The 25,712-nt window shown below is 36.4% G+C and overlaps 1 protein-coding gene across 6 annotated transcripts in view; it reads left to right on the top strand.

Moving 5' to 3' along the window:
• Window positions 1-25,712, top strand: part of OSBPL8 (oxysterol binding protein like 8) — a 195,713-nt gene that overhangs the window by 42,374 nt on the left and 127,627 nt on the right. For 5 of the 6 annotated variants that reach the window (XM_022559910.3, XM_022559907.3, XM_022559908.3 and 2 more), the window contains one exon: window positions 17,812-17,912. In XM_022559910.3, coding sequence (XP_022415618.1) covers window positions 17,871-17,912 — 42 coding nt within the window. In that variant the 5' untranslated portion in view covers window positions 17,812-17,870. The other variant, XM_089921060.1, reaches the window with a different exon arrangement.

Here is a 25,712-nt window from a genome sequence, read left to right as displayed (position 1 = left end):
TATATATTTTGGAGATTAATCCTTTGTCCGTTAATTCGTTTGCAAATATTTTCTCCCATTCTGAGAAAATATTTCATCTTGTTTGTAGTTTCTGTTGCTTTGCAAAAGCTTTTAAGTTTCATTAAGTCCCATTTGTTTTTGTTTTTATTTCCAGTACTCTAGGAGGTGGGTCAAAAAAGATCTTGCTGTGATTTATGTCAAAGACTGTGCTTCCTATGTTTTCCTCTAAGAGTTTTATAGTGTCCACTCTTACATTTAGGTCTCTAATCCATTTTGAGTTTATTTTTGTGTATGGTGTTAGGGAGTGCTCTAATTTCATTCTTTTACATGTAGCTGTCTAGTTTTCCCAGCACCACTTATTGAAGCGACTCTTTTTTCTCCATTGTATATCCTTGCCTCCTTTGTCATAGATTAGTTGACCGTAGGTGTGGGGGTTTATCTCTGGGCTTTCTATCCTGTTAAATTGATCTATATTTCAGTTTTTGTGCCAGTACCATATTGTCTTGATTACTGTAGCTTTGTAGTATACTCTGAAGTCAGGGAGTCTGCTACCTCCAGCTCTGTTTTTTTCCCTCAAGACCGCTTTGGCTATTCCGGGTCTTTTGTGTCTCCATGCAAATTTTAAGATTTTTTTGTTCTAGTTTTGTAAAAATTGCCATTGGTAATTTGATAGGGATTGCATTGAATCTGTAGATTGCTTTGGGTAGTATAGTCATTTTCACAATATTGATTCTTCCAATCCAAGAACATGGTATATCTCTCCATCTGTTGGTATCATCTTTAATTTCTTTCATCAGTGTCTTATACTTTTCTGCATACAGGTTTTTGTCTCCCTAGGTAGGCTTATTCCTAGGTATTTTATTCTTTCTGTTGCAATGGTAAATGGGAGTGTTTCCTTAATTTCTCTTTCAGATTTTTCATCATTAGTGTATAGGAATGCAAGAGATTTCTGTGCATTAATTTTGTATCCTGCCACTTCACCAAATTCATTGATTAACTCTAGTAGTTTTCTGGTGGCATCTTTAGGATTCTCTATGTATAGTATCATGTCATCTGCAAACAGTGACAGTTTTACTTCTTCTTTTCCAATTTGTATTCCTTTTATTTCTTTTTGTTCTCTGATTGCCATGGCTACCTTAGAGGGGATGGTTTCAGTTTTTCACCATAGAGAATGATGTTTGCTGTGGGTTTGTCATATATGGCCTTTCTTATGTTGAGGTAGGTTCCCTGTGTGCCCACTTTCTGGACAGTTTTTATCATAAATGGGTGTTGAATTTTGTCAAAAGCTTTTTCTGCATCTATTGAGATGATCATATGGTTTTTCTTCTTCATTTGTTACTGTGGTGTATCACATTGATATATTTGCATATACTGAAGAATCCTTGCATTCCTGGGATAAATCCCTCTTGATCTTGGTGCATGATCCTTTTAGTGTGTTGTTGGATTCTGTTTGCTAGTATTTTGTTGAGGATTTTTGCATCTACTTTCATCAGTGACATTGGTCTGTAATTTTCTTTTTTTTGTAGTATCTTTGTCTGGTTTTGGTATCAGGGTGATGGTGGTCTCATAGAATGAGTTTGGGAGTGTTTCTTCCTCTGCAATTTTTTGGAAGAGTTTGAGAAGGAGGGGTGTTAGCTCTTCTCTAAATCTTTCATAGAATTCACCCGTGAAGCCATCTGGTCCTAGACTTTTGTTTGTTGGAAGATTTTTTAATCACAGTTTCAATTTCATTACTTGTGATTGGTCTGTTCATATTTTCTATTTCTTCCTGGTTCAGTCTTGGAAGGTTATACCTTTCTAAGAATTTGTCCATTTCTTCCAGGTTGTCCATTTTATTGGCATAGAAATGCTTGTAGTAGTCTCTTGGGATGCTTTGTATTTCTGCTATGTCTGTTGTAACTTTTTCTTTCTAATTTTATTGATTTGAGTCCTCTCCCTCTTTTTCTTGATGAGCCTGGCTAATGGTTTATCAATTTTGTTTATCCTCTCAAAGAACCAGCTTTTAGGTTTATTGATCTTTGCTATTGTTTTCTTTGTTTCTGCTCTGATCTTTATGATGGCTTTCCTTCTACTAACTTGGGTTTTGTTTGTTCTTCTTTCTCTAGTTCCTTTAGGTGTAAGGTTAGATTTTTTATTTGAGATGTTTGTTGTTTCTTGAGGTAGGATTGTATTGCTATAAACTTCCCTCTTAGAACTGCTTTTGCTGCATCCCATAGGTTGTGGATCATTGTGTTTTCATTGTCATTTGTCTCTAGGTATTTTTGGATTTCTTCTTTGATTTCTTCAGTTATCTCTTGGTTAGTTAGTAATGTATTGTTTAGCCTCCATGTGTTTGTGATTTTTACATTTTTGTCCCTGTAATTGATTTCTAATCTCATAGCATGGTCAGAAAAGATGCTTGATATGATTTCAATTTTCTTAAATTTACTGAGGCTTGATTTGTGACCCAGGATGTGATCTATCCTGGAGAATGTTCCGTGCACACCTGAGAGGAAAGTGTAATCTGCTGTTTTTGGATGGAATGTCCTATAAATATCAATTAAATCTATCTGGTCTATTGTGTCATTTAAGCTTGTGTTTCCTGTTTTGGAAATTAATTTTCTGTTTGGATGATCTGTTCATTTGTGTAAGTGAAGTGTTAAAGTCCCCCACTATTACTGTGTTACTGTCGATTTCCTCTTTTATAGCTGTTAGCAGTTGCCTTATGTATTGAGGTGCTCCTATGTTGGGTGCATATATATTTATAATTGTTATATCTTCTTGGATTGATCCCTTGATCATTATGTAGTGTCCTTCCTTGTCTCTTGTAACAGTCTTTGTTTTAAAGTCTACTTTATCTGATATGAGTATTGCTACTCCTTTTGATTTCCATTTGCATGGAATATCTTTTTCCATCCCCTCACTTTCAGTCTGCATGTGTCCCTAGTTCTGAAGTGGGTCTCTTGTAGACAGAATATATATGGGTCTCCATTCAGGGAGCCTGTGTCTTTTGGTTGGAGCATTTAATCCATTCACGTTTAAGGTAATTATCGATATGTATGTTCCTGTGACCATTTTCTTAATTGTTTTGGGTTTGTTTTTGTAGGTCCTTTTTTTCTCTTGTGTTTCCCACTTAGAGAAGTTCCTTTAGCATTTGTTGTAGAGCTGGTTTGGTGGTGCTGAATTGTCTTAGCTTTTGCTTGTCTGTAAAGCTTTTGATTTCTCCATCGAATCTGAGTGAGATCCTTGTTGGGTAGAGTAATCTTGGTTGTAGGTTCTTCCCTTTCATCACTTTAAGTATATCATGTATATCATGATATACTTAAGTACATCACTCCCTTCTGGCTTGTAGAGTTTCTGCTGGGAAATCAGCTGTTAACCTTATGGGAGTTCCCTTGTATGTTGTTTGTCGTTTTTCCCTTGCTGCTTTCAATAATTTTTCTTTGTCTTTAATTTTTGTCAATTTGATTACTGTGTGTCTCAGCATGTTTCTCCTTGGGTTTATCCTGTATGGGACTCGCTGTGCTACCTGGACTTGGGTGGCTATTTCCTTTCCCATGTTAGGGAAGTTTTCGACTATAATCTCTTCAAATATTTTCTCTGGTTCTTTCTCTCTCTTCTCCTTCTGGGAGCCATATAATGCGAATGTTGTTGCATTTAATGTTTTCCCAGAGGTCTCTTAGGCTGTCTTCATTTCTTTTTGTTATTTTTTCTTTATTCTGTTCCACAGCAGTGAATTCCACCATTCTGTCTTCCAGGTCACTTATCCGTCCTTCTGCCTCAGTTATTCTGCTATTGATTCCTTCTTGTGTATTTTACATTTCAGTTATTGTATTGTTCATCGCTGTTTGTTTGTTCTTTAATTCTTCTAGGTCTTTGTTAAACATTTCTTGCATCTTCTTGATCTTTGCCTCCATTCTTTTTCCGAGGTCCTGGATCATCTTCACTATCAGTATTCTGAATTCTTTTTCTGGAAGGTTGCCTATCTGCACTTCATTTAGTTGTTTTCCTGGGGTTTTATCTTGTTCCTTCATCTGGTACATAGCCCTCTGCCTTTTCATCTTGTCTGTCTTTCTGTGAATGTGGTTTTCCTTCCACAGGCTGCAGGATTGTAGTTCTTCTTGCTTCTGCTGTCTGCCCTCTGGTGGATGAGGCTATCTAAGAGGCTTGTGCAAGTTTCCTGATGGGAGGGACTGGTGGTGGGTAGAGCTGGCTGTTGCTCCGGTGGGCAGAGCTCAGTAAAACTTTAATCTGCTTTTTTGTTGATGGGTGGGGCTGGGTTCCCTCCCTATGGTTGTTTGGCCTGAGGCGACCCAGCGCTGGAGCCTACAGGCTGTTTGGTGAGGCTAATGGCAGACTCTGGGAGGGCTCATGCCAAGGAGTACTTCCCAAAACTTCTGCTGCCATTGTCCTTGTCCTCACGGTGAGACACAGCCTCCCCTCACCTCTGCAGGAGACCCTCCAACACTAGGTCTCGTTCAGTCTCCTATAGGGTCACTGCTCCTTCCCCTGGGCCCCGATGCTCACACTACTTTTTGTGTGCCCTCCAAGTGTGGAATATCTGTTTCCCCCAGTCCTGTCAAAGTTCTGCAATAAAATGCTGCTAGCCTTCGAAGTCTGATTCTCTAGGAATTCCTCCTCCCGTTGCCGGGTCCCCAGGTTGGGAATCCTGATGTGTGGCTCAGAACCTTCACTCTAGTGGGTGGACTTCGGTGGTATAAGTGTTCTCCAGTTTGTGAGTCACCCACCCAGCAGTTATGGGATTTGATTTTATTGTGATTGCACCCCTCCTACCGTCTCATTGTGGCTTCTCCTTTGTCTTTGGATGTGGGGTATCTTTTTTGGTGAGTTCCAGTGTCTTCCTGTTGTTGATTGTTCAGCAGTTGTGATTCTGGTGCTCTCGCAGGAGGGAGTGAGAGTACGTCCTTCTACTTCGCCATCTTGAACCAATCTCCTCTAATGCCCCTCTTTTTTACTTTATTCTTTTGTAGAATTATATGTCAATTGGAAGATCATGTAAACTAGTTTTGTTTTTGACTAAGTCTAAAGGCAAACAAATGAACCTAAAAAAATAAACCTAAGTTCAAAATAGGCTGTATAAGAAAGCACTTTAGATTGTAAATATTGGGCTTCCTTGGTGGCGCAGTGGTTGGGAGTCCGCCTGCTGATGCAGGGGACACGGGTTCGTGCCCCGGTCTGGGAAGATCCCACATGCCGTGGAGCAGCTGGGCCCGTGAGCCATGGCCACTGAGCCTGCGCGTCCGGAGCCTCTGCAAAGATTGTAAATATTTATGAAATGTTCTTCATTAATTAATACTAGGTTATTAATTAATTAATTCATTATTTAATTAATACTAGGTTCATTTATATATTTTATTTCTGGTAGTTAATTTGTTTACTTTTAACGTAAAGGGGTTTGCAAGGGTTTTTTCTGGGCGGGCGGGGTACTCTCACTCTACCACATCCAGAAATCTGATTTTAATATCCTCATGTGCTCCTGAAGGTAACATGCACATTCCTTTGTCATAGGCTCATTACGTAGTAGTATACTAGTTTATTTTGCTCTCTTTCAGCTAGGACAGGATATGTATTCTTTATATGTCCAGAATCTAGAACGGTATCTCCTATGGGACAAGACGTAAATAAATATTTGATGAATGTGTTTTGAGCCCTACAAAGGAAATATAACTGATGATGAAGCAACAGTAGATATTAAGGAATTATAAACCATAAATTTTATGAATTATGTATATTAGTGGTTGGTCTAGAGATAATGGGAAATGGAATTTGTTTTGTACCTTGCCAGAAATTTAGTAATAGTGATTTCCTGGTTTTCATTGAACTTAGGCTAACACTGGTTTTCCTCTGGGCAAAGTGCTTACAGTTTAATTTTGGCTGGACTCTACATAAACAGTGTGTATTTTGTAAAGCAACAGATCGAGAAAATCTTTAGTACATTTTTCTTTGTGCTTTTTATAAGTAACCCTTGTCACTTGTATGGATGATTAAAGTTGAAAAGGGCTCCCAGACTTGATTCCATTTTGTGGGTGTGGGTGTGGGTGTAGGCTTCCCCACTACAACAAACAATTTTTTGACACCAGCAGGATGTCTGAGAATTCTCCTGATTTCTGATTCTGTATACCTGGAGATAGAATCAGATTCCACAGGTAGAGGGCTCCGTCCCACAGGACCATTCTCCACTTCAGATGCCAGTTGTAAGTCCGAGTTGTTACCTGGACTTCTCACTGTCTGGCTATAAATCAGAGGTTCCCATGACTCCATTCTTGGGTTTGATTAATTTGCCAGAATGGCTCATAGAACTTAGAAAAATCTGTTTACTTACTAGATTATTGATGTTTTATAAATAGATATTAAAGGATACGAATCAACAGACAGATAAAAATATACATAGCACAAGGTCCTGAACGAAGGAGTTTCTGTCCTTGCGGAGCTTGGAGCCCAGCATGGTAGCACGGGGAAGTCTGGTTCCCAGAAGTAGAAGCTCTCGGGGGGGAAAAATGGGGACCAAAAAGCTGCCCTTTTGGGTTTTTATGGGAGCTTCGTTACATAGTCATGATTGACTAAATCATTGGCCAATGGATATTGATTCAATCTCAAGCCCTTCTCTCCTCCCTGGAAATCAAGGGGTGGGACTGAGAGTTCCAACCCTCTAATCGCATGGTTGGGTCTCCTGGCAACCAGCCCCCACCCTTGGGTGGGATCCAAAAGTCACCTCCCCTGAAGAGTTTTAAGTAACTGAGGACAAGAGATTGAATATTACCCCATTATTCTTATTGTCCAGAAGATTCCAAGGGTTTGGGGAGCTGTGAGCCAGGAACCGTGGATGAAGACCAAATATATCTGAAATATATATATTAGGTCATTTGAATGACCAATTACATACATTTCTTACAAATCACAGTATTACATCTATATACACATATATCTATCTAAAACAGTGCATCTGGTTGAACTGTTCAATGAATTTTACAAATCAGAGATAGAAAAGTATTTGGGCACCCTTCTAGTTCAGAATTTAAGTAATTGATTGGGCTTTAATATGTTGTCAGGCAGTCATTAGATAAATGCAAACTAGATTATAATCACTGTGAAATAGACATACATATAGGCATAGTATATTTGTGAAATAATGTAATTTTAATGAGGGTTTTTTAAGAGGGGCAGTGCTTTGAGAATACCTACATACCTACATACTCCAGAGAAATCCGGATAGGAGGAGTCATCCAGATATTTTCCTTCCTTTCATCTTTATATCCTTAGGTAATTTAATGCCTTTCCCTGTTCCAAGACTTGGTCTGACTCATTCAGTCTGTTTCTTCTCTCTGTCTCCCTGACATGTCTTCCTCATCTGTCTCCCTGGGGTTGTACAGCCACAGTAGGATAATTTGCCCTGCACACTCCTATCCCGCTTCCCCCTTGCCCATTCCAGCTTTTTGCTTGCCTCCCAGTCTTATTACCATCATTATCATCGCTGTTATATTTTAGAATGGAGGAAATCTTAACTTAATTCATAGGTGCCAAAATATTAATATACTTTATGAAAAATATGTACTACACTGTTTTACAATAATTTTGATGGAAGCCATTTGGATAGACAGCCTGCTTTAATAAAGCAGTCCGTGTGTGTGTGTGTGTGTGTGTGTGTGTGTGCGCGCGCAAGTGCATGCATATATATATATATATATATATACACTTTTTAAACTGCTTATGAATAAGATGTTGGTGCTAGCTTGCTTTTGGGGACCTGTCACATTTGTGTAATTAATTTCTCATTATATTAGACTTTCCTTTAGTATTTAACCTAGTGTAAATACTGTAGATTAGTTCAGACTAGCTAGACCAAATTACTCTTATTTGCAATCTAATTTTTTAATCAAGTTGACAATGAATGAGATTAAGATTGGTGAATTTAATCCTAATTTCCAGTGATAAGAAGGTAGTGCTATTCTTTAGAAGTATGGTATATTCATTGATAGGCAGTCTACCTTTAGAGCATATTTGTTTTTATAACTTAAGCATTTAAGAAAACAAAACAAAAAACTTCTGGGGCATCCTGTGAGATAGTAAGCCACAGCCTAATTGTATACAACTTGTAACTGAGACAGCCATTATTCAATATAGCGTCATGAGGTTGTTATGGTTAAATGACATATGTTAAAGCCATTAGCCTTACTTAGTAGATGCTCCTTCGTTCTTTCTGTGACTGAAATAACAACTCAAGCCCAAAATAGAGAAGATTTTTATAAAAATTCTTTCTCTAGGAACTTTGTTAAAGTGTAAATAGACAGTGAGGCACCAGTTCCCTAAGCAATGTCTAGACTGATAACAAAGGAGCACAAGAGGGAACAGAGTCTTCTTTAAACTTTGAATTTAGCTAGTAATTATGTTCAAATTGGGATGCAGGCCTAGCTTTAGCTTGGCAATTTGGAGAAAGGAGTTGTCAGGATTGTGATGCACTGTACTCTTTTACAAAAAACTTACACATTCTTTTTGGTTATACAAGCAACACACACTGTTTAAAAGGAGTTAAAATAGGAGACTGCCTTTCTTCTCTTCAAGCCTACTCCCTAGGGCCTACCACCATTAGGTCTGTGTTTAATTACTGTTTTACCTTTAAAAAATATACTTTTTTATTCCCAGATTTATTATCATTTAAACATCTCTAGCTTTAAACTCTGAAAGATGGGGAAATTAGTATGCTTATACCTTAAGCTTCCAGTCAATCACCCTCTCCCTCTAGGATTTTTTGTTACACGTTTTTAGTTCTAGTGTTTGATTTCAAAGAAATACTAAAAACTTGTTTCTTGATATGTTGGTAGTGTCTCTTATCTTAACTCCCGTTTTTCAACAGTGAGGAATTTAGGGCACTTATCTTTCTTTCCCTGCTCCCTTTTTAATTTTTAATTTATTATTATTATTATTTGAAGTCTAGTTGATTTATAATATTATGTTCAGGTGTACAGCATAGTGATTCAATATTTTTACAGACTGTACTCCATTATAGGTTATTACAAGATAATGGCTGTAATTCTCTATGCTATACAGTATATCCTGTTGCGTATCTACATAGTAGTTTGTTTCTGTTCATCCCATACCCCTAATTTGTCCCTTCTCCCTTCTCTTTCCCCTTTGGTAACCACAAGTTTGTTTTCTATATCTGTGAGTTTGCTTCTGTTTTGGATAAACATTTACTCGTATTCTTTTTCAGATTCCACATGTAAATGATATCACACAGTATATGTCTTTCTCTTTCTGACATTTCAATAAGCATGGTATTCTCTAGGTCCATCCATGTTGCTGCAAAGGGCAAAATTTCATCCTTTTTATGGCTGAGTAATATTCCGTTGCATGTAAAAACACACACACATATATATACACACACCACCACCATTGTATATATACGTGTGTATATATATATATATATATATATACACACACACACACACCACACACGTATTCTTAATCTAGTCATCTGTTGTTGGGCACTTGGGTTGCTCCCAAGTGCAATATCTTGGCTATTGTAAATAGTGCTATTATGAACATTGGGGTGCATGTATCTTTTTGAATTAGCATTTTTATTTTTTTCCAGATATTTTCCCAGGAGTGGAATTGCTAGATTATATGGTTGTTCTATTTTTTTAAAATAAATAAATATTTATTTATTTATTTATGGCTGTGTTGGGTCTTCGTTGCTGTGCGTGGCTTCTCTAGTTGCAGCGAGTGTGGGCTACTCTTTGTTGCAGTGCACAGGCTTGTCATTGCGGTGGCTTCTCTTGCTGCAGAGCACAGGCTCTAGCCGTACGGGCTTCAGTAGTTGTGGCACATGGGCTCAGTAGTTGTGGCTCGCAGGCTGTAGAGTGCAGGCTTCAGTAGTTGTGGTACACAGGCTTAGTTGCTCCGTGGCATGTGGAATCTTCCTGGACCAGGGCTTGAACCCATGTCTCCTGCATTGGCAGGTGGGTTCTTAACCACTGCACCACCAGGGAAGCCCTGGTGTTCTATTTTTCCTTTTTTGAGGACTGCTCCCTTTTTTCAGTCATGTTATGATTTGATTTTTACTATGTGTATATGTGTGAGTCTTCTTTGCTTTTTTCTTCCATGTTCCAGTGTGATTTATTCCAGAAATGCAAGAAAGGTTTAATATTCAATAAATCAAGCAATATAATCACAAAAAGATAGCAAAGGAAAAAATACATGCATTCATTTCAATAGAGTCGTAAATGTACTTAACAAAAACTAGTGCCTAGTCATTAAAAATTAAACTTTTCATGAAAATTATAATAGACGGGAAGTTTCTTAATTGGATGAAGATAACTACAGAAAAACTACAGTTATCATATTCAGTGCTGAATTTTTTTTTAGGGTGTTTGGACTGTTTTTACTACTTGAAATTTCCTTTTTGTCATTGTATATTTTATTTAAATTTTTTTCATTGAAATGTAGTTGATTTACAATATTATATTAGTTTCAGGGGTACAACATAGTGATTCAAAACTTTTATAGTTTATGCTCCATTTAAAGTCATTATAATATATTGGCTATATTCCCTGTGCTGTGCAATATATCCTTGTAGCTTATTTTATGCATAGTAGTTTGTACCTCTTAATTCCCTATCCCTATCTTACCCCTCCCATTTCCATCTCTCTACTGGTAACCACTAGTTTGTTCTCTATATCTGTGAGTCTGTTTCTGTTTTGTTGTGTTCATTTTTTGTTTTATTTTTTAGATTCCACAAAAAGTGATAACATAGAGTATTTGTCTTTCTCTGTCTACTTATTTCACTGAGCGTAATACCCTCCAGGTCCATCCATGTTGCTGCAAAGGGCAAAATTTCATTCTTTTTTTGTGGCTGAGTAGTACTCCATTGTATGTATTTATACCATATCTGTTCATCTGTTGATGGATACTTAGGTTGCTTCCATATCTTGGCTATTGTAAATAATGCTGCCGTGAACATAGGGTGCATGTATCTTTTCAAATTAGTGTTTTTGTTTTCTTTGGGTGTATACCCAGGAGTGGAATTGCTGGATCATATGGTAGTTCTGTTTTTAGTTTTTTGAGGAACCTGCATACTGTTTTACTTAGTGGCTGCACCAATTTACATTCCCACCATTAGTTGGAATTCTTTTACATGTAGTGTAAAAGAATTCCCTTTTCTCCACATTCTCACCAGCATTTGTTACTTGTGGTCTTTTTGATAATAGCCATTCTGACAGATTGTGAGGTGATATCTTGTGGTTTTGATTTGCATTTCTCTGATGATTTGCAATGTTGAGCATATTTTCATGTGCCAGTTGGCCATCTGTATGTCTTCTTTGGAAAAATGTCTATTTGGGCCTTCTGCTCAGTTTTTAATTGGGTGGTATTATTTTACTTTTTGTGACATTGAGTTGTACGAGCTTATTAACCCCTTACTGATTAACCCCATTTGCAAATATTTTCTCCCATTCAGTAGGTTGTCTTTTCATTTTGTCAGTGGTTTCCTTTGCTGTGCAAAACTCTTTTAAGTTTAATTAGGTCCCATTTGTTTATTTTTGCTTTTGTTTCCTTTGCCTTAGAAGACAGGTCCAAAAAATATTGCTGTGATTTATGTCAAAGAGTGTTCTGCCTGTGTTTTCTTCTAGGAGTTTTATGTTTTCTGGTCTAACATTTGGGTCTTTAATATATTTTGATTTTAATTATTTTTGTATATGGTGTGAGGAAATGTTCTGATTTTATTCTTTTATGTGTAGCTGTCATGTTCCCAGCACCACTTACTGAAGAGATTGTCTTTTCCCCATTGTATATTCTCGCATCCTTCGTTGATTAATTGACCATAGTTGAGTGGGTTTATTATGGGCTCCCTGTTCTGTTCCATTGATCTATGTGTCTGTTTTTGTGCCAGTACCATACTGTTTTGACTACTGTAGCTTTGCAGTATAGTCTGAAGTCAGGGAGCATGATACCTTCAGCTTTCTTCTTCTTTCTCAAGATTGCTTTTTATATAGAGTAATTTTGTCTTTACATAAGGTAATTATGTTGAGTTGACCTGAAAATTGAAAAGCAAAAATTTGGATTTATTCATTTATTCTATAAATATTGATTCTTTGATATTGAATACCCCAGGGCTCTGAACTCAGTCCTCTTTTCTGTCTACACTGATTCCCAAGGAGATCTCATCTAGTCTTATGGTGTTAAATTGCATCTATATGCTGACTCTCAGTTTACATTTCTAGCCTGACTGCTCCTCCTCAACCTCACATCCGTAGGTCCAACTGTCTACTTGGTATCTCTATTCAGATGTCTAACTGGCATCTCAAAGTGAATATATCCAAAAGGAGCTCCTGATATTCATCTCTTTCCTCTTCAAGTCTTTCCATAATGTACTCCAAATCTGTTAGTGGCAGTTTCATTCTTCCAGTTCCTCGGGGCACAGACCTCCTAAGTCCTACCTCCACTTCTCTTTAAACTCACACCCTACATCTGGTTCATCAACAAATCCTTTTGACTCTATATTCAAAGTATTTAAAGAATTTGATACTATTCACCACACCTCTTGCTACTGTTCTGGCACAAGCCACCATGGTCTCTTGCCTGGATTATAGCAATGGTCTTCCAATTTGTAATCTATTCTCAGCCAGCAGCCAGAGTGGTCCTGCATAAGTTAGATTCTGTTATTTCTTTGCTCTCCTTTCTGAAGATAGCTTCCCATCTCATTCAGAGTGTAAGTCAAAGTCCTTCTGTCCTATTAGGCTCTCTATGATTTGGAACATAGTTATCTTCCTGTTCTCATTGCTAACTGCTCTCTTCCTTATTCCACTTGCCATATTAGTCTCCTTGCTGTTCTTTAAACATGCCACATACTCCTGCCTTAGGGTCTTTGTGCTTGCTGTTTCCTATTCTGCCTGGGAGGGTCTTCTAGATACTTGAGCAACTCACCCCCCTCATGTTACTGAGATCTTGACTCAGTCGTTCCTATCTAAAATCCTCCCTACTACTGTGACATATATAATTGCTCACTTCCTAATTTTTTCTTCTCAGCCCTGATTACTGTCTAATGTACTATATATATATATATATATATATATATATATTTTTGGCGGTATGCGGGCCTCTCACTGTTGTGGCCTCTCCCGTTGCGGAGCACAGGCTCCGGACGCGCAGGCTCCGCGGCCATGGCTCACGGGCCCAGCCGCTCGGCGGCATGTGGGATCCTCCCGGACCGGGGCACAAACCCGTGTCCCCTGCATCGGCAGGCGGACTCTCAACCACTGTGCCACCAGGGAAGCCTGTACAATATATTTTAAATATTTAGTTTTTAAAAAATTTGTCAGGCCAGGTTCATTGAGGACAACAAATCACTATAGGTACTTAGGGCAAAAGGGAAATTAGTAAGGGGAATTAAATTCTTAAAATTTTTTGGAAAAGCTGGAGGTTTGGAGCCTGAAAGGCTGTTCTAAGCTTTCAGATTAGTCACTGCTGCTGCTGATTATGGCTGCCTGGTAGTACCAACATAGCGAACTGGCAGGGGAGCATTTGGTGATTACTGTAAAACCTCATGTCTGTTAAAGTCCAGGTGTCTACTGCATTCAGAAGAAAAATGGCCTTGTTTCTGTCTCTCTTCTGCCTTCCAAATATTGTGCAAATGCATTGCATTTGCTGAATGTAAATCACATAAATTCCAGGGGCAAAGATATTTGCAAAGTGGAGTTCTCATACTTTTAGCTTTTGTGATACAGAGGATACAAAGGAGAGCACAGAAGGCGGTGAGAATGAACGATGAGATATATATATCTATATTTATATGGACAAGATATGAATGCACACATACATATTGTATTCGTCAGGGTTCTCCAGAGAAACAGAACCAATAGGATATACATGTATACAGAAAGAGAGAGGGGGAGAAAGAGTGACTTTATTTTAAGGAGTTGGCTTCTGTGATTGTGGGGGCTGGCAAGCCTGAAATTGCAGGGCAGGCTGCAAAGTCCTTGGGTGATGTTCACTCTCCTTGATATCCTATAACTTAAATATTTAACAGTACTTAAATACTATAATGTAAAGTCAGTGTATCTTATGTTATATGACAAGGAGATGAGAGGGAAGAAAACAGTTATTTGATGCCTACACACAGAAACATATTCATAACGAAATTAGGAAAAATACTCATAACTAATTATAATTCTCATTTCGGTAACTGGTCATGTAGTGGTAGCTGGTATTTATAAATGCCTTCTTCCACTACCCATTTTGTATTCCCTTTGCCCTCAGCAAGCACCTCAGATAGCCATAGTTCTTTCTTTACCTGGTGGAGTGACCCAAATTTTTGTTTCTGAAGGGTTTGAGTCAGTAGTAGTCCTGCCTTGGTTGGGCTATTGTAGTTTTCCATTGAATATAATCATAAGGCATGGTAGTCCTAAGCAATGCTCTTAGGGATCTCCGATAACCAGACATTTTCTTTCTTACCACCATTGTGGAATAGTAGTCCAATTTCCCCTTGGTAATTAGAGTCAATTACCTAAGCCAGCACAGTAAGTTCCTTCTTTGCCTACTGATTCTAAGGCATGGGGAGCTTAAAGTGGGCGGGTGGCAGGCTTAACTTCCAGTTCAGTGGAATCACTGTTGTGTCTCCTGATGAAAGCGTTCCTCCCTTTGGAACTAAGACCTCTAGACCACCAAAGCATAAGGTTGTGGGGACAGAAAACAAAAACTTTTGCTAGTAGTGGTGTTGGGAAAGCTGGATAGCTGCATGTAAATCAATGAGATTAGAACACATTCTCACACCATACACAAAAATAAACTCAAAATAGCTTAAAGACTTCAATGTAAGATGTGACACCATAAAACTCCGAGAAGAGAACATAGGCAAAACATTCTCTGACATAAATTGTATCAATGTTTTCTTAGGTCACTCTCCCAAGACAATAGAAATAAAAGCAAAAATAAACAACCGGGACCTAATCAAACTTGTAAGCTTTTGCACAGCAAAGGAAATCATAACCAAAATGAAAAGACAATATATGGAATGGGAGAAAATATTTGTGAACAATGTGACCAACAAGGGCTTACTTTCCAAAATATACAAACAGCTCATGACAACTCAATAACAAAAAACCAACCAAATCAGAAAATGGACAGAAGACCTAAATAGGCATTTCTCCAAAGAAGGCATACAGATGGCCAATAGGCACATGAGAAGATGCTCAACATCGCTATGTATGAGAAATGCAAATCAAAAATACAATGAGGTACCACTTCACACTGGTCAGAATGGCTGTTATTTAAAAGTCTACAAATAACAAATGCTGGAGAGTGTGTGGAGAAAAGGGAACCCTCCTGCACAGTTGACGGGAATGTAAATTGGTGCAGCCACTATAGAAAACAGTATGGAGGTTCCTTAAAAAACTAAAAATAGAGTTGCTATATGATCCAGCAATCCCATTCCTGGGCACATATCCAGAGAAAACTCTAATTACAATTTACAACAGCCAAGACATGGAAGCAATCTAAATGTCCATTGACAGATGAATGGGTAAAGAAGATGTGGTATATATACACAATGGAACACTACTTAGCCATAAAAAAAATGAAATAATGCCATTTGCAGCAACATGGATGGACCTAGAAATTATCATATTAAGTGAAGTAAGTCAGAAAAAGAAAGACAAATACCTTATGATACCACCTATATGTGGAATCTAAAATATGACACAAATGAACTTATTTATGAAACAGAAACAGACTCACAGATATAGAAAACAAACTTACAGTTACCAAAGGGAAAAGGGGGTGGGAGAGGGATAAATTAGGAGTTTGGAGTTAGCCGATACAAACTACTATATAGAACATAGATAAACAACAAGGTCCTACTGTATAGCACAGGGAACTATATTCAATATCCTGTAATAAACCATAAGGGAAAAGAATATGTATATGTATATGTATATGTATATGTGTAACTGAATCACTTTGCTGTACACCAGAAACTAACACAACATTGTAAATCAACTATACTTCAATAAAAATAAATAAACAAAAATTTTTGCTTGTGGGTCAATAAATAGTCAGTGGTGCCGCTTCCATTTCCTTCCTCTGAGTCCTAACCTGTGAATCTTGGCTATGCAAGAAACAGCACCATATATCGGACATTCGGAGCATACACAGCCTTTTGGAGATCCTCGCCCAAGGTATTGCCATCTGGCTGGTCCTCTCACTGAGTCCTCAAAAGGCCATTCCACTGTTCTATCAAGCCAGCTGTTTCAGGATGATATGGTAAGACTAGTGAATTCACTAGCCCATTGCCACAGTTTTTTGTTTGTTTTTTTTTTTTTTGCTGTGAAATGAGTTCCTTGATCAGCAGCAGTACTTTGTAGAACAATAGGGGTAGAGAAGGCATTCTGTAAGTCCACGGATAGTAGTTTTGGCAGAAGCATTTTGTGCAGCGAAGGCAAATCTGTATACAGACTAAGTATCTATTTCAGTAAGAATAAAGTACTACCTCTTCCATGATAGAAGCAGTCCAGTGTAATCAACCTGTCACCAGGTAGCTGGCTGATCACCTCAGGTAATAGTGTCATACTGGGGACTCAGTGTTGGTCTCTGCTGCTGGTAGATTTGGCACTCAGCAGTGGCAGTAGCCAGGTTGGTCTTGGTGAGTGGAGGTCCATGTTGCTAAACCCATGCATAACCTGCATCCCTACCATGGTGGCTACTTTGTTCATGAGCCCATTGGACAATGACAGGATTGGCTGGGGAAAGAGGCTGACTCGTATCCGCAGGATGGGTCATCCTGTATTTATATTTCAGTGCAGCCTTTTACACTTGCAAAGACAAGAAAATGATTTGGAACTCCAGGAAATGACTAGAAGTGTACCTATTTCTTGTTTTAATTTTGTTAGCTGTTTTAAGGAAGAATTATTAGAGTGATTATTAGAGACTTCTGAATATATATAATTACTATAGGAGTTCATCTTGGAGGCTTTGTTAGTTAAAAAGCTCAAAAGAAAAGTGATGAAGACCTACTTCTAAGACTTTTCAAAATAAAAAGTGTAAAAGTAATACATGTTCATTGTAAAAATGAAAAATTCAGAAACAAAAAGAGTATTTTATATATTATGTTCTATCATTTTGTTTTTTCCACCTAATGTGTTGTGGTCTTCTTTTCTAGTTTAGTATATACAGATACTAAGTCATTTTTAAAAATTGCAGCATGCTCTTCAATTGTATGTATGTAGTATAATTTAAGCAAGCCCCTAATGATTGACATTAAGGCTGGTTCCAGTTTTCCTCACCTATTACTTCGTTGGATATGTTTATTTATGTCTTTGTGCATTTGTATAATATATTTGTGGAATAATTCCTAGCCTTGCAATTGCTGGATTAAAGCATGTATATTTTAAATTGTCCTCTCCCCAATTGTTCTGATTTATATTCTTATCACAGAAGTGCATGAGAACATCTATTTTCCTATGTTCTCACCAACATTGGATGGTAGCACACTTTTTAGTTTTTGCCAATGTAATAATGAAAAAAAAATCTAATTTTATTTCCTTAGTTATAAGTAGGTTCATCATCTTTTCACATTTTGAACAGTCTTATATCTTTAACCTTGCTCTTGCTAGTCCTCTTCACTTGGAATATTTTCTTTCATTTTTGCTGAACTTTTACCATTCTTCAAGGTGCATGGCAAAATCTGTTTTTTTTTTTTCCATTATTGGATTTCCCAATAACCTCAGCCTAAAATGATTTCTCTCTCCTTATATACTTAATGCTTTATTTCCCACTTATCACAGTTTTATACCAGAACTAATACATATGATTTTCTTCTTCTAGGATTTACAGGATGACTAAATATTAATGGAAAGAGAAGTGTAAACCTATCTTCTTTCACTATGGAGACTGGTTTGGCAGATGGAGAACCTGACCGAACTTTGGTGAGTGGTTCAAATACAGCATAATAAGGTACTATCATCTACAGCTGGAAAGTGTTTGATGTAAGCCATCATTTTATTTTAAAAATGTATTTAAAACAAACTTTAAAAAAAGTATTTTAAAATAGTACTTTAATTCCTCTGTTGATATGAAAATTACAGATAGTTTAAAGCTTGTTAAGGCATAACCCAGTTTTCTGCTATTTCTGCCTTATCTCCTACCTCTTTTCCCTTGCTTTCTCAGCCATATAGTGTAAGACATACTGTAATAGTTTGTGTTTGTTTTCCTCAAGAAACTTTTTGCCTTACTGAAATCAAGAGGTTGTTAACAGCTAAGGAAATTAAATGCCTGTAAATTTCACATCATGTGCAGCTGTAGATAGAATGAAACAGTTAAAATAATTCAGAATTAAGAGCAGTTGCCACATATATTCTTTATATAAAAGTATAAAGATTTAATAAATATTGCTGCCTTGTGTTGTGATTGAATTGTATTCTGAAATTAAAACAAATGGGTAGGGGTACTGGTAGTGTACCTTATCCAATAAGTTTAAAAAAAAATAAAAATTCACCAGTAGGATGTGGATTAAATGATGATTTGTCACTGTACGAAAACATAAAATGCTCTAGGATCATTTCATTTTCAATTCTCCTTTTCTAAAGATTCCATTAAATATTGATTTATAGATTATTAGGGATGTTTGTATTACCTAAAGTAAAGGTGCCAGTGGGTAAAATGTAGCCAGGTGATAGCTCTATGATTTGTTAGATGGTAGATTATGGGACAAATTTACATTATTGGAATAATGCAGAGGCCAACTTTTCTGTCTTTCATACTACTATGAAGTTGAGAGTCACTACTAAATTGAGGTGTTTGTGCATTTTAATTTAGTGAATGTCCTTTGTTCAGGCTCAAATGTAGGATCAGTCTAATGATTGATAGCAAAATGCAGTTTTGTTTACTTGTGTTAACTTGGTCCCAACCTTTTTTGAATTTCTGGTTCAAACTTGTTTCTTTAATGGTCAAAGAAAAGTTAAACTTTAAAATGATAACTTGTTAATAGAGAATAAAATGGACATGGACATAGATTGGTTTATGAAGAAGGTTATTGTAACGGCGATTTTAAATGGAAAACAGATGGTAGGTTATTTTGTTTTCACTATATCTTCAGAAAAAAAAGTTCAGATTAAGCCTTGTCTTGGAACATGATATTTACTTTACCATAAATATTTTCTTATTTAATGTTAATGGACTTTCTTAAGTTTTTTTTAGCTAAAATATTTAAAATCTTTTGGTGGTAGTAAAAATACCAGTAATAACAACTGCTGTTTTCTAAGTGTATACTTTTTCAGACTGTCCTCACAACAGCCATTAAAGGTAGATGTTTGTTTATCCTCACTTTTAAAGACAGGGAAATAGGCTCAGGGAGGTTAATGGTCTTCTCTAAAAGCTCACAGTGTAAGTGATGGAACTGAGGTCTGTCTGTCTGTCTCTGAATACTTTCCTTTGCTACTAAGATGTTGACTATGTATCTGTCTTTCTGAATAGAATTGCTTAAAATTTATTGTTACCTTTTAGAGTAAATATCTAAGTAGATAGTATTAAATTCTGTATCAGAATATCTATATTGATAAAGTTTTAATCATTTTTTATTCTAAATTCTGTTGATATTGAGAGGTTAGAACAAGTTATTTAAAAAGCAGTGAGACCATAGCACAGGGAGATCAGCTCGGTGCTTTGTGACCACCTAGAGGGGTGAGATAGGGAGGGTGGGAGGGAGACATAAGAGGGAGGGGATATGGGGATATATGTATATGTATAACTGATTCACTTTGTTATAAAGCAGAAACTAACACACCATTGTAAAGCAATTATACACCAATAAAGATGTTGAAAAAAAAAAAAGCGAGAGCAGTTTTCTTCTTGTTGTTCATTAAGCTTCTTCCATGAAATATTGTAGCTCATTTTAGAGACAATAATACCAAAAATTGAACTACTGAAATATTCTGTATTTGAAACTAATCTTGAGGTCCACCTTTGAGTTATCTATTTATAAAATATCACCTTTGAACTGCATGGCCTAAGCTAGTTACTGTTTAGATCTAGGAGAGGTGGATAAGAACATGGGCTCCGTAGACATTTGGCTGTGTGTTAAAATCTGAGCTCCGTCACTTAGTCGTATGACCTGCATAATTAATTAAATTCTGAGGGTTTCCAGTTTTCCTCATCTATTAAATAAAGATAATAGTAATATCTACCTCCCAGAGTTGTTGAGTTTTATTTGAGATAATATGTCTATAAAATGCCTATTACCATCTGTGCACATTATAAATATCCAATAAATAAAAGCCACTATTGTTATTGTTAATATAATTATTAATATTCAGCCTTCTCTCCAAAAAGAAAGTTAAGAGGCAGGAGAAGCAATAAAACACATTAAAAAAAGCCCTACACTGTTGGGTAATTTTGGCTTTACACTTTCTCTGAATATCATTTTTGCTACCTAAGATATTGAGGCAGATATTCTACTTCAATAAAAAGTATATAAGCAAGAATACTCATCCTTCCTACTTGAGAGGGACAATATGATCTAGTGAAACCAGAAAGTTCTTTGAAAATATAAAGCAGTATGTCAGTATGAGGTAGCAGTGTTGTAAAAAATCTGATTGCATGCACTAGTTTTTAGAATATTATTAGTAAGCTTTTTTTGAATGCAGTCTTTGTGCAGAGTACTACGCCCAGTGAAGGGGATGCTAAGAGATCTACAATGTGGTCTGTCTGAATTATGTTTATTTTTGAGAAGACTAGATAGAGGGATGGATAGATAAGGTAATAATAGCATTTACTAAGTGTTAAATGAGGAACATAAGCAAGGCATAGTTATACAAGTTGTGACAATTGGGCGGTTGTTATACACTGGGGTAGTTAGAGAAGCTTTCTTAAGAGAACACAAACTCTGAATAGCATAAGTAGTAGGGATCATAAGATTGAGAATGAGCAAGGAGAGCATTCTAAGAAGGGAGGATGGCAAGAGGCAAGGCTAAACAGGAAATTAATTGTTTAGGGTTTATTCAGGGGAAAATGAGTAGAAAAATTGAATAAGGTAGATCGGAAGGGAATGTTGTTTACAAGAATAATGATCAACATGGCAGATAGAGACCAAACTTAGGGAAGGCTTTGAGTGCCAGACCAGGGATTTTGAAGTTGATTCTGTAGACAGCGGTATGTCATTGAATATTTTTATAAGAGTGGACAAGATGAATCTGGAAGCAGGATATAAGGTGATTTAGAGGAGTGAGAGAGAAAGATATTAATTAAGAAACTACTAAAAAAAAAAAAAGAAACTACTATCGTAGTCTTGGTGTGAGGTAGTGGAAGCTTGGACTCAATTGACTTTAGTGTCCATTTATTCAATTTTCTTCTTTTATATGAGATTATGCTTTCTATTTTTTAAAAAATTCATTTGCTCATTTATTATTCCAGTTGTGTTTAGTTCTATTTTTGTGGTAGTATTGTTTGTCTTAGGTAGTAAATACTGAAAAATATGAATTGCATTTTTATACTGTACTTATATACTTGAGAACACAAGTGTACATTTAATATATGTCTTAAAAAACTATGTAAAAGTCCAGAACTCATATCACTTTGGAAATTAACCACTAAGAAATCCTTTAAGTGTAGGGGTCAAATTTTTATTGATAGATTGAAGTAAACTAAATAAGTGAAATATACCTTTAGATTAAAAAAAATTTGAATATGTTCCTTACCTTAAGAAAAGTCATATCTTTTGAATATCTTATAAATTATTTCTGTTACCAGAGGAAACTACTTTATGAGGTCTATTAGAGGTCAAAATCTTTTGTTGTATTAAAAATTGATTATATAACTGACGTTTTAGAAGAGAATAAAAATTTTAAAAATATGTGTAGATCTTTATAGTATTGTAAGGGACTCTTAACTGAGGAACTCTTGCTTAAGATTATAATTTAAATTGGGTAGTTCGAATCAGATGCTTTCTGAAATGGAAGGAACTGCAAAGGTGATTTAGTTCAGTAATTCTCGGAATGTAGTAAATGAGTATCTTCTTGATGGGCCTAGAGATGACCCGACTTCCTGAAACTTTGATTTTTACTTACTTACTAGGTGAATTTTTCATGATTACTGTGATTTAGTTCTCGTCAAGTAAAATTGGTATGTTATTAGAGTTTACTGAGAGCTTTAAATCATATTCTAAGGAGTATAGCTACTATATATAGCATTTGACAACATCATACAGCTTGTGTATATAGGCATGTAAATTAATGGAATTGCCTAATTTTTGGTAACATCAAGTATTATTTTTTCAGCGGGTCACAGATTTTAAATGTTGCTATTTTTATTCTCTTGTTTAAATATAGTTGACCCTTGAATGATTAGTGGGAGTGGGGTAGGGTAGTCTCTGACCCTCGATGCGGAGCCGTGGTTCCTTGGTATCCTCAATTCAACCAGCCACTGATCTGTATGTAGCACTGTAGTATTTACTATTGAAAAAAATCTGCCTATAAGTGGACCTGTGCAGTTCAGACCCTCATTGTTCAAGGGTTAACTGTACTATTAGTTTAGCTTCATCATTATCATTATTAACTTAGTATATTATATGTTTTTAGTGATAGCATATTTATAAGGACAGTATTTTTGGTGTACAGTTTCTCAATAACTGACCTTTAAGACATTTATGCATTCAAGTTCAATGATAAATTATCTATGCCAATTACTAATCCTCTTAAAGTATTCTTGCGTAATGGCAAGTATTCTTGCGTAATGGCACTTGGTTGTTCTTATTACATATCCCTTCCCCACCCTAAAGTGGGAATGGATGGAGAAGGGCTGTGAAGTTTCTTATCTCATCTATTACAAATGGGTCAACAAATTTGGTACATATGCTTATCTAACATTTGAATATCCTTTGAGACCTGCCTGCTAAGTGTTTGGCTAATGCTGTATACTTCAGGATTGCCTAGTAGAGACCTTTTCATCTTTAACAAAGATTTTGCTACCAGCAGAGCCTTTTGCAAACCTCTGAGTCCTGTGGCTACTTTTTCCTTTAGTCTTTGTGGGAAACTTAGAGATCATTTAGTCTAACAATCTGCCTAATGTAAGGATTCTACCTACAGTATCCCCTGACAGCAGGTCATCCAGCCTCAGCATGACCACATGTAGTTTATAGGTAACTCAGTTTCTCAAAAGGCAGCTCAAGTCATTATACTTGAACTAAGATAGACTTTTCTATTAAATTTTACCGTTGGTCATTATGCTAGTTTCCTTGTTGCTACAAGTTACCACAAATTTAGTGGCTTAAAACAACAGAAATTTATTATCTTAGAGTTCTGGATATCAGAAGTCTAAAAGCAAGGTGTTGTGTTCATTCTGGAGGCTCTTATGGGAGAATTCATTCCTTTTTATCACTGTCTAGAGGTTGCAGTCTTTCATTGGCTCATGGTTACTTCCTCCTATTATTTCAACCTCTGGCTTTTGTTGTCACATCTACTGCTCACTCATCTTCTTGTTTCCTTCTATTTTTTTTTTTTTTTTGCGGTACGCGGACCTCTCACTGTTGTGGCCTCTCCCGTTGCGGAGCACAGGCTCCAGACGCGCAGGCTCAGCGGCCATGGCTCACGGGCCCAACCGTTCCGTGGCATGTGGGATCTTCCCGGACCTGGGCATGAACCCGTGTCCCGTGCATCGGCAGGCGGACTCTCAACCACTGCGCCACCAGGGAAGCCTCTTGTTTCCTTCTTATAAGGACCCTTGTGATTACTTTGGACCCACTCAGATAATCCGGAAAAACTGCCCTGTCTCAAGATTTTTAACTTAATCACATCTGCAGAGTCCCTTGTATCAAGTAAGGTAATATTCACAGGTTCCAGGGATTGGGATGTGGACATCTTTGGGAGGCCATTATTCTGCCTACCACAGTCATTGTACTAACCTCTGGTGCATCCCAGTCTAGAGAAGTGGGTCCTATTGCCAAATAATCCAGAATTGGGTAGTTTTCTGGGGCAACTCACCTGGGGAGTTGCCAGTTAGATTAAGGCCCTAAATTATGTAAATTCTTAGATTGCAGAGATCTTCTTATGTAAAATAATAAAATAACTAGAAATTTTAGTTACCAATTTATTACCTACATACTTATTGTCTTTTATATTAAAATAACTTCATCTTCCTAATAGCTGCTTTCTAACTGTAGCAGTTTACATTAATTACACATTCAAGAATATTAATAGATATCTTTATTGAAGTCTTTATTATATAAAATTTCAAATATATTTTTATAAATAAGATGAACTAGTATAATGAATTCTCATGTACCCATCACCCATCTTCAGCATTATCAACTCGGGTCAATCTTGTTTCATGTATACTCCTGCCTTCCCACCCCATACTTTTTTGAGAAAATCCCATATACATCATTTTCTTCATAAGTATTTCAGTATATATCTCTAAAATATAAAGACTTTTCATTAAAACTTTAACCATAAATATCATTATTACTCTAAAAATGAGGAATTCGTTAATATAGTCAACTAGTCATTGCTTAAACGCCCCTAATTGTCTTGTAAATTTCTTTTTATTGTCTTTGTGTTGGACTTGGTTCCTAAGCCACTTAAGTCTTTTTTAATCTTTTAAGTCTCTCCTGTATCTGTTTTTGATTTTACCTTTTCAATTTTTAATTTTCCTTTTCCAGTTTATTGAGGAAATAAGGTAGTTTGTCCTATAGCGTTTCCCACAATCTGGATTTGCCCCCATGGTGATTGTTTAATGTATTCTTCAGTTACTTATATTTCGTGCAAATTGGTCAGTAGACAGTTCTAATCTGAGACTTGCTCAGATTCAGGTTCAATTTTTCATGACAAGAATACTTAATGGTGTTCTGTATTACCATCAGGAGGCACATAATGTCTGATTGTCTCTCTTCTTGTGATAATAGCGGCCATTGATGATCGTTGCTTAGATCTGTTAATTCAGTAGGAGTATAAATTAACAGCAGTACTTAAATATTTGTAATGTTTGAACTTCCCAAGTGGGAAAATATCACTCAGTATTTCCTATTGTTTGAGCACTTAGATTCTTATTGTATCTTTTTTTTTCTTTTGTACCTGTTAAAAGTTGTTCTAAATTCTATTAGAGGCTTGAATAATATAACGTAAACATTTTGAAGGTATATAATGGGACTCTTCAATAAGTTTGGACAGCTAAATTAGAGAAAGGGTTAGCTTTGAAATAGTAAAAGAAATAGCCAGTGGTCTACACAGTATATCAGTAGAATTCCAAGCCAGAAATCTTTTGTATTCCATTATGCTTGGAGATTTTCAGAGTGTGTTCCCAGGACTATGGAACTCAAGATCTTTTCAGAGAATCTGTGAGGTCAAAATTATTTTCGTAGTAATACCGTGGTATTTGATGTTATTTGCTTTGTTTCTCATTCTCTAGTGAACGTACAGTGCACTTTTCCCAAGACTGTATGAGGTGTGATTATGCCATTGCTCCGCTGGCTAATGGAGTGTATGCTTGTATATTCTTGTGTTTTCAAATTTTCTTAGTTTAATTTTTTCCTAAGCAGTGTTTTTTTTTTTTAATTTAAATAAACTTCATTTTTTGGAAGAGTTTTACAGAAATATTGTGAACAATTTTTAGGTTTACAGAAAAATTCTGAACATAGTACAGAGTTCTGTGTAGCTTGTACCCACTTTCCCCTATTATTAACATATTAGTATGGTACATTTGATACAATTAATGAATCCATATTGATACATTATTAACTG

The sequence above is a fragment of the Delphinapterus leucas genome, chromosome 11, assembly GCF_059928025.1.
Source record: "Delphinapterus leucas isolate spDelLeu-1000000601 "Yukka" chromosome 11, BTC_Dleu_Yukka2, whole genome shotgun sequence".
Classification (NCBI taxonomy): Eukaryota; Metazoa; Chordata; class Mammalia; order Artiodactyla; family Monodontidae; genus Delphinapterus; species Delphinapterus leucas.
The sequence above is the reverse complement of the archived record's forward strand: the minus strand, read 5'-3'. Positions and strand labels throughout refer to the sequence as shown.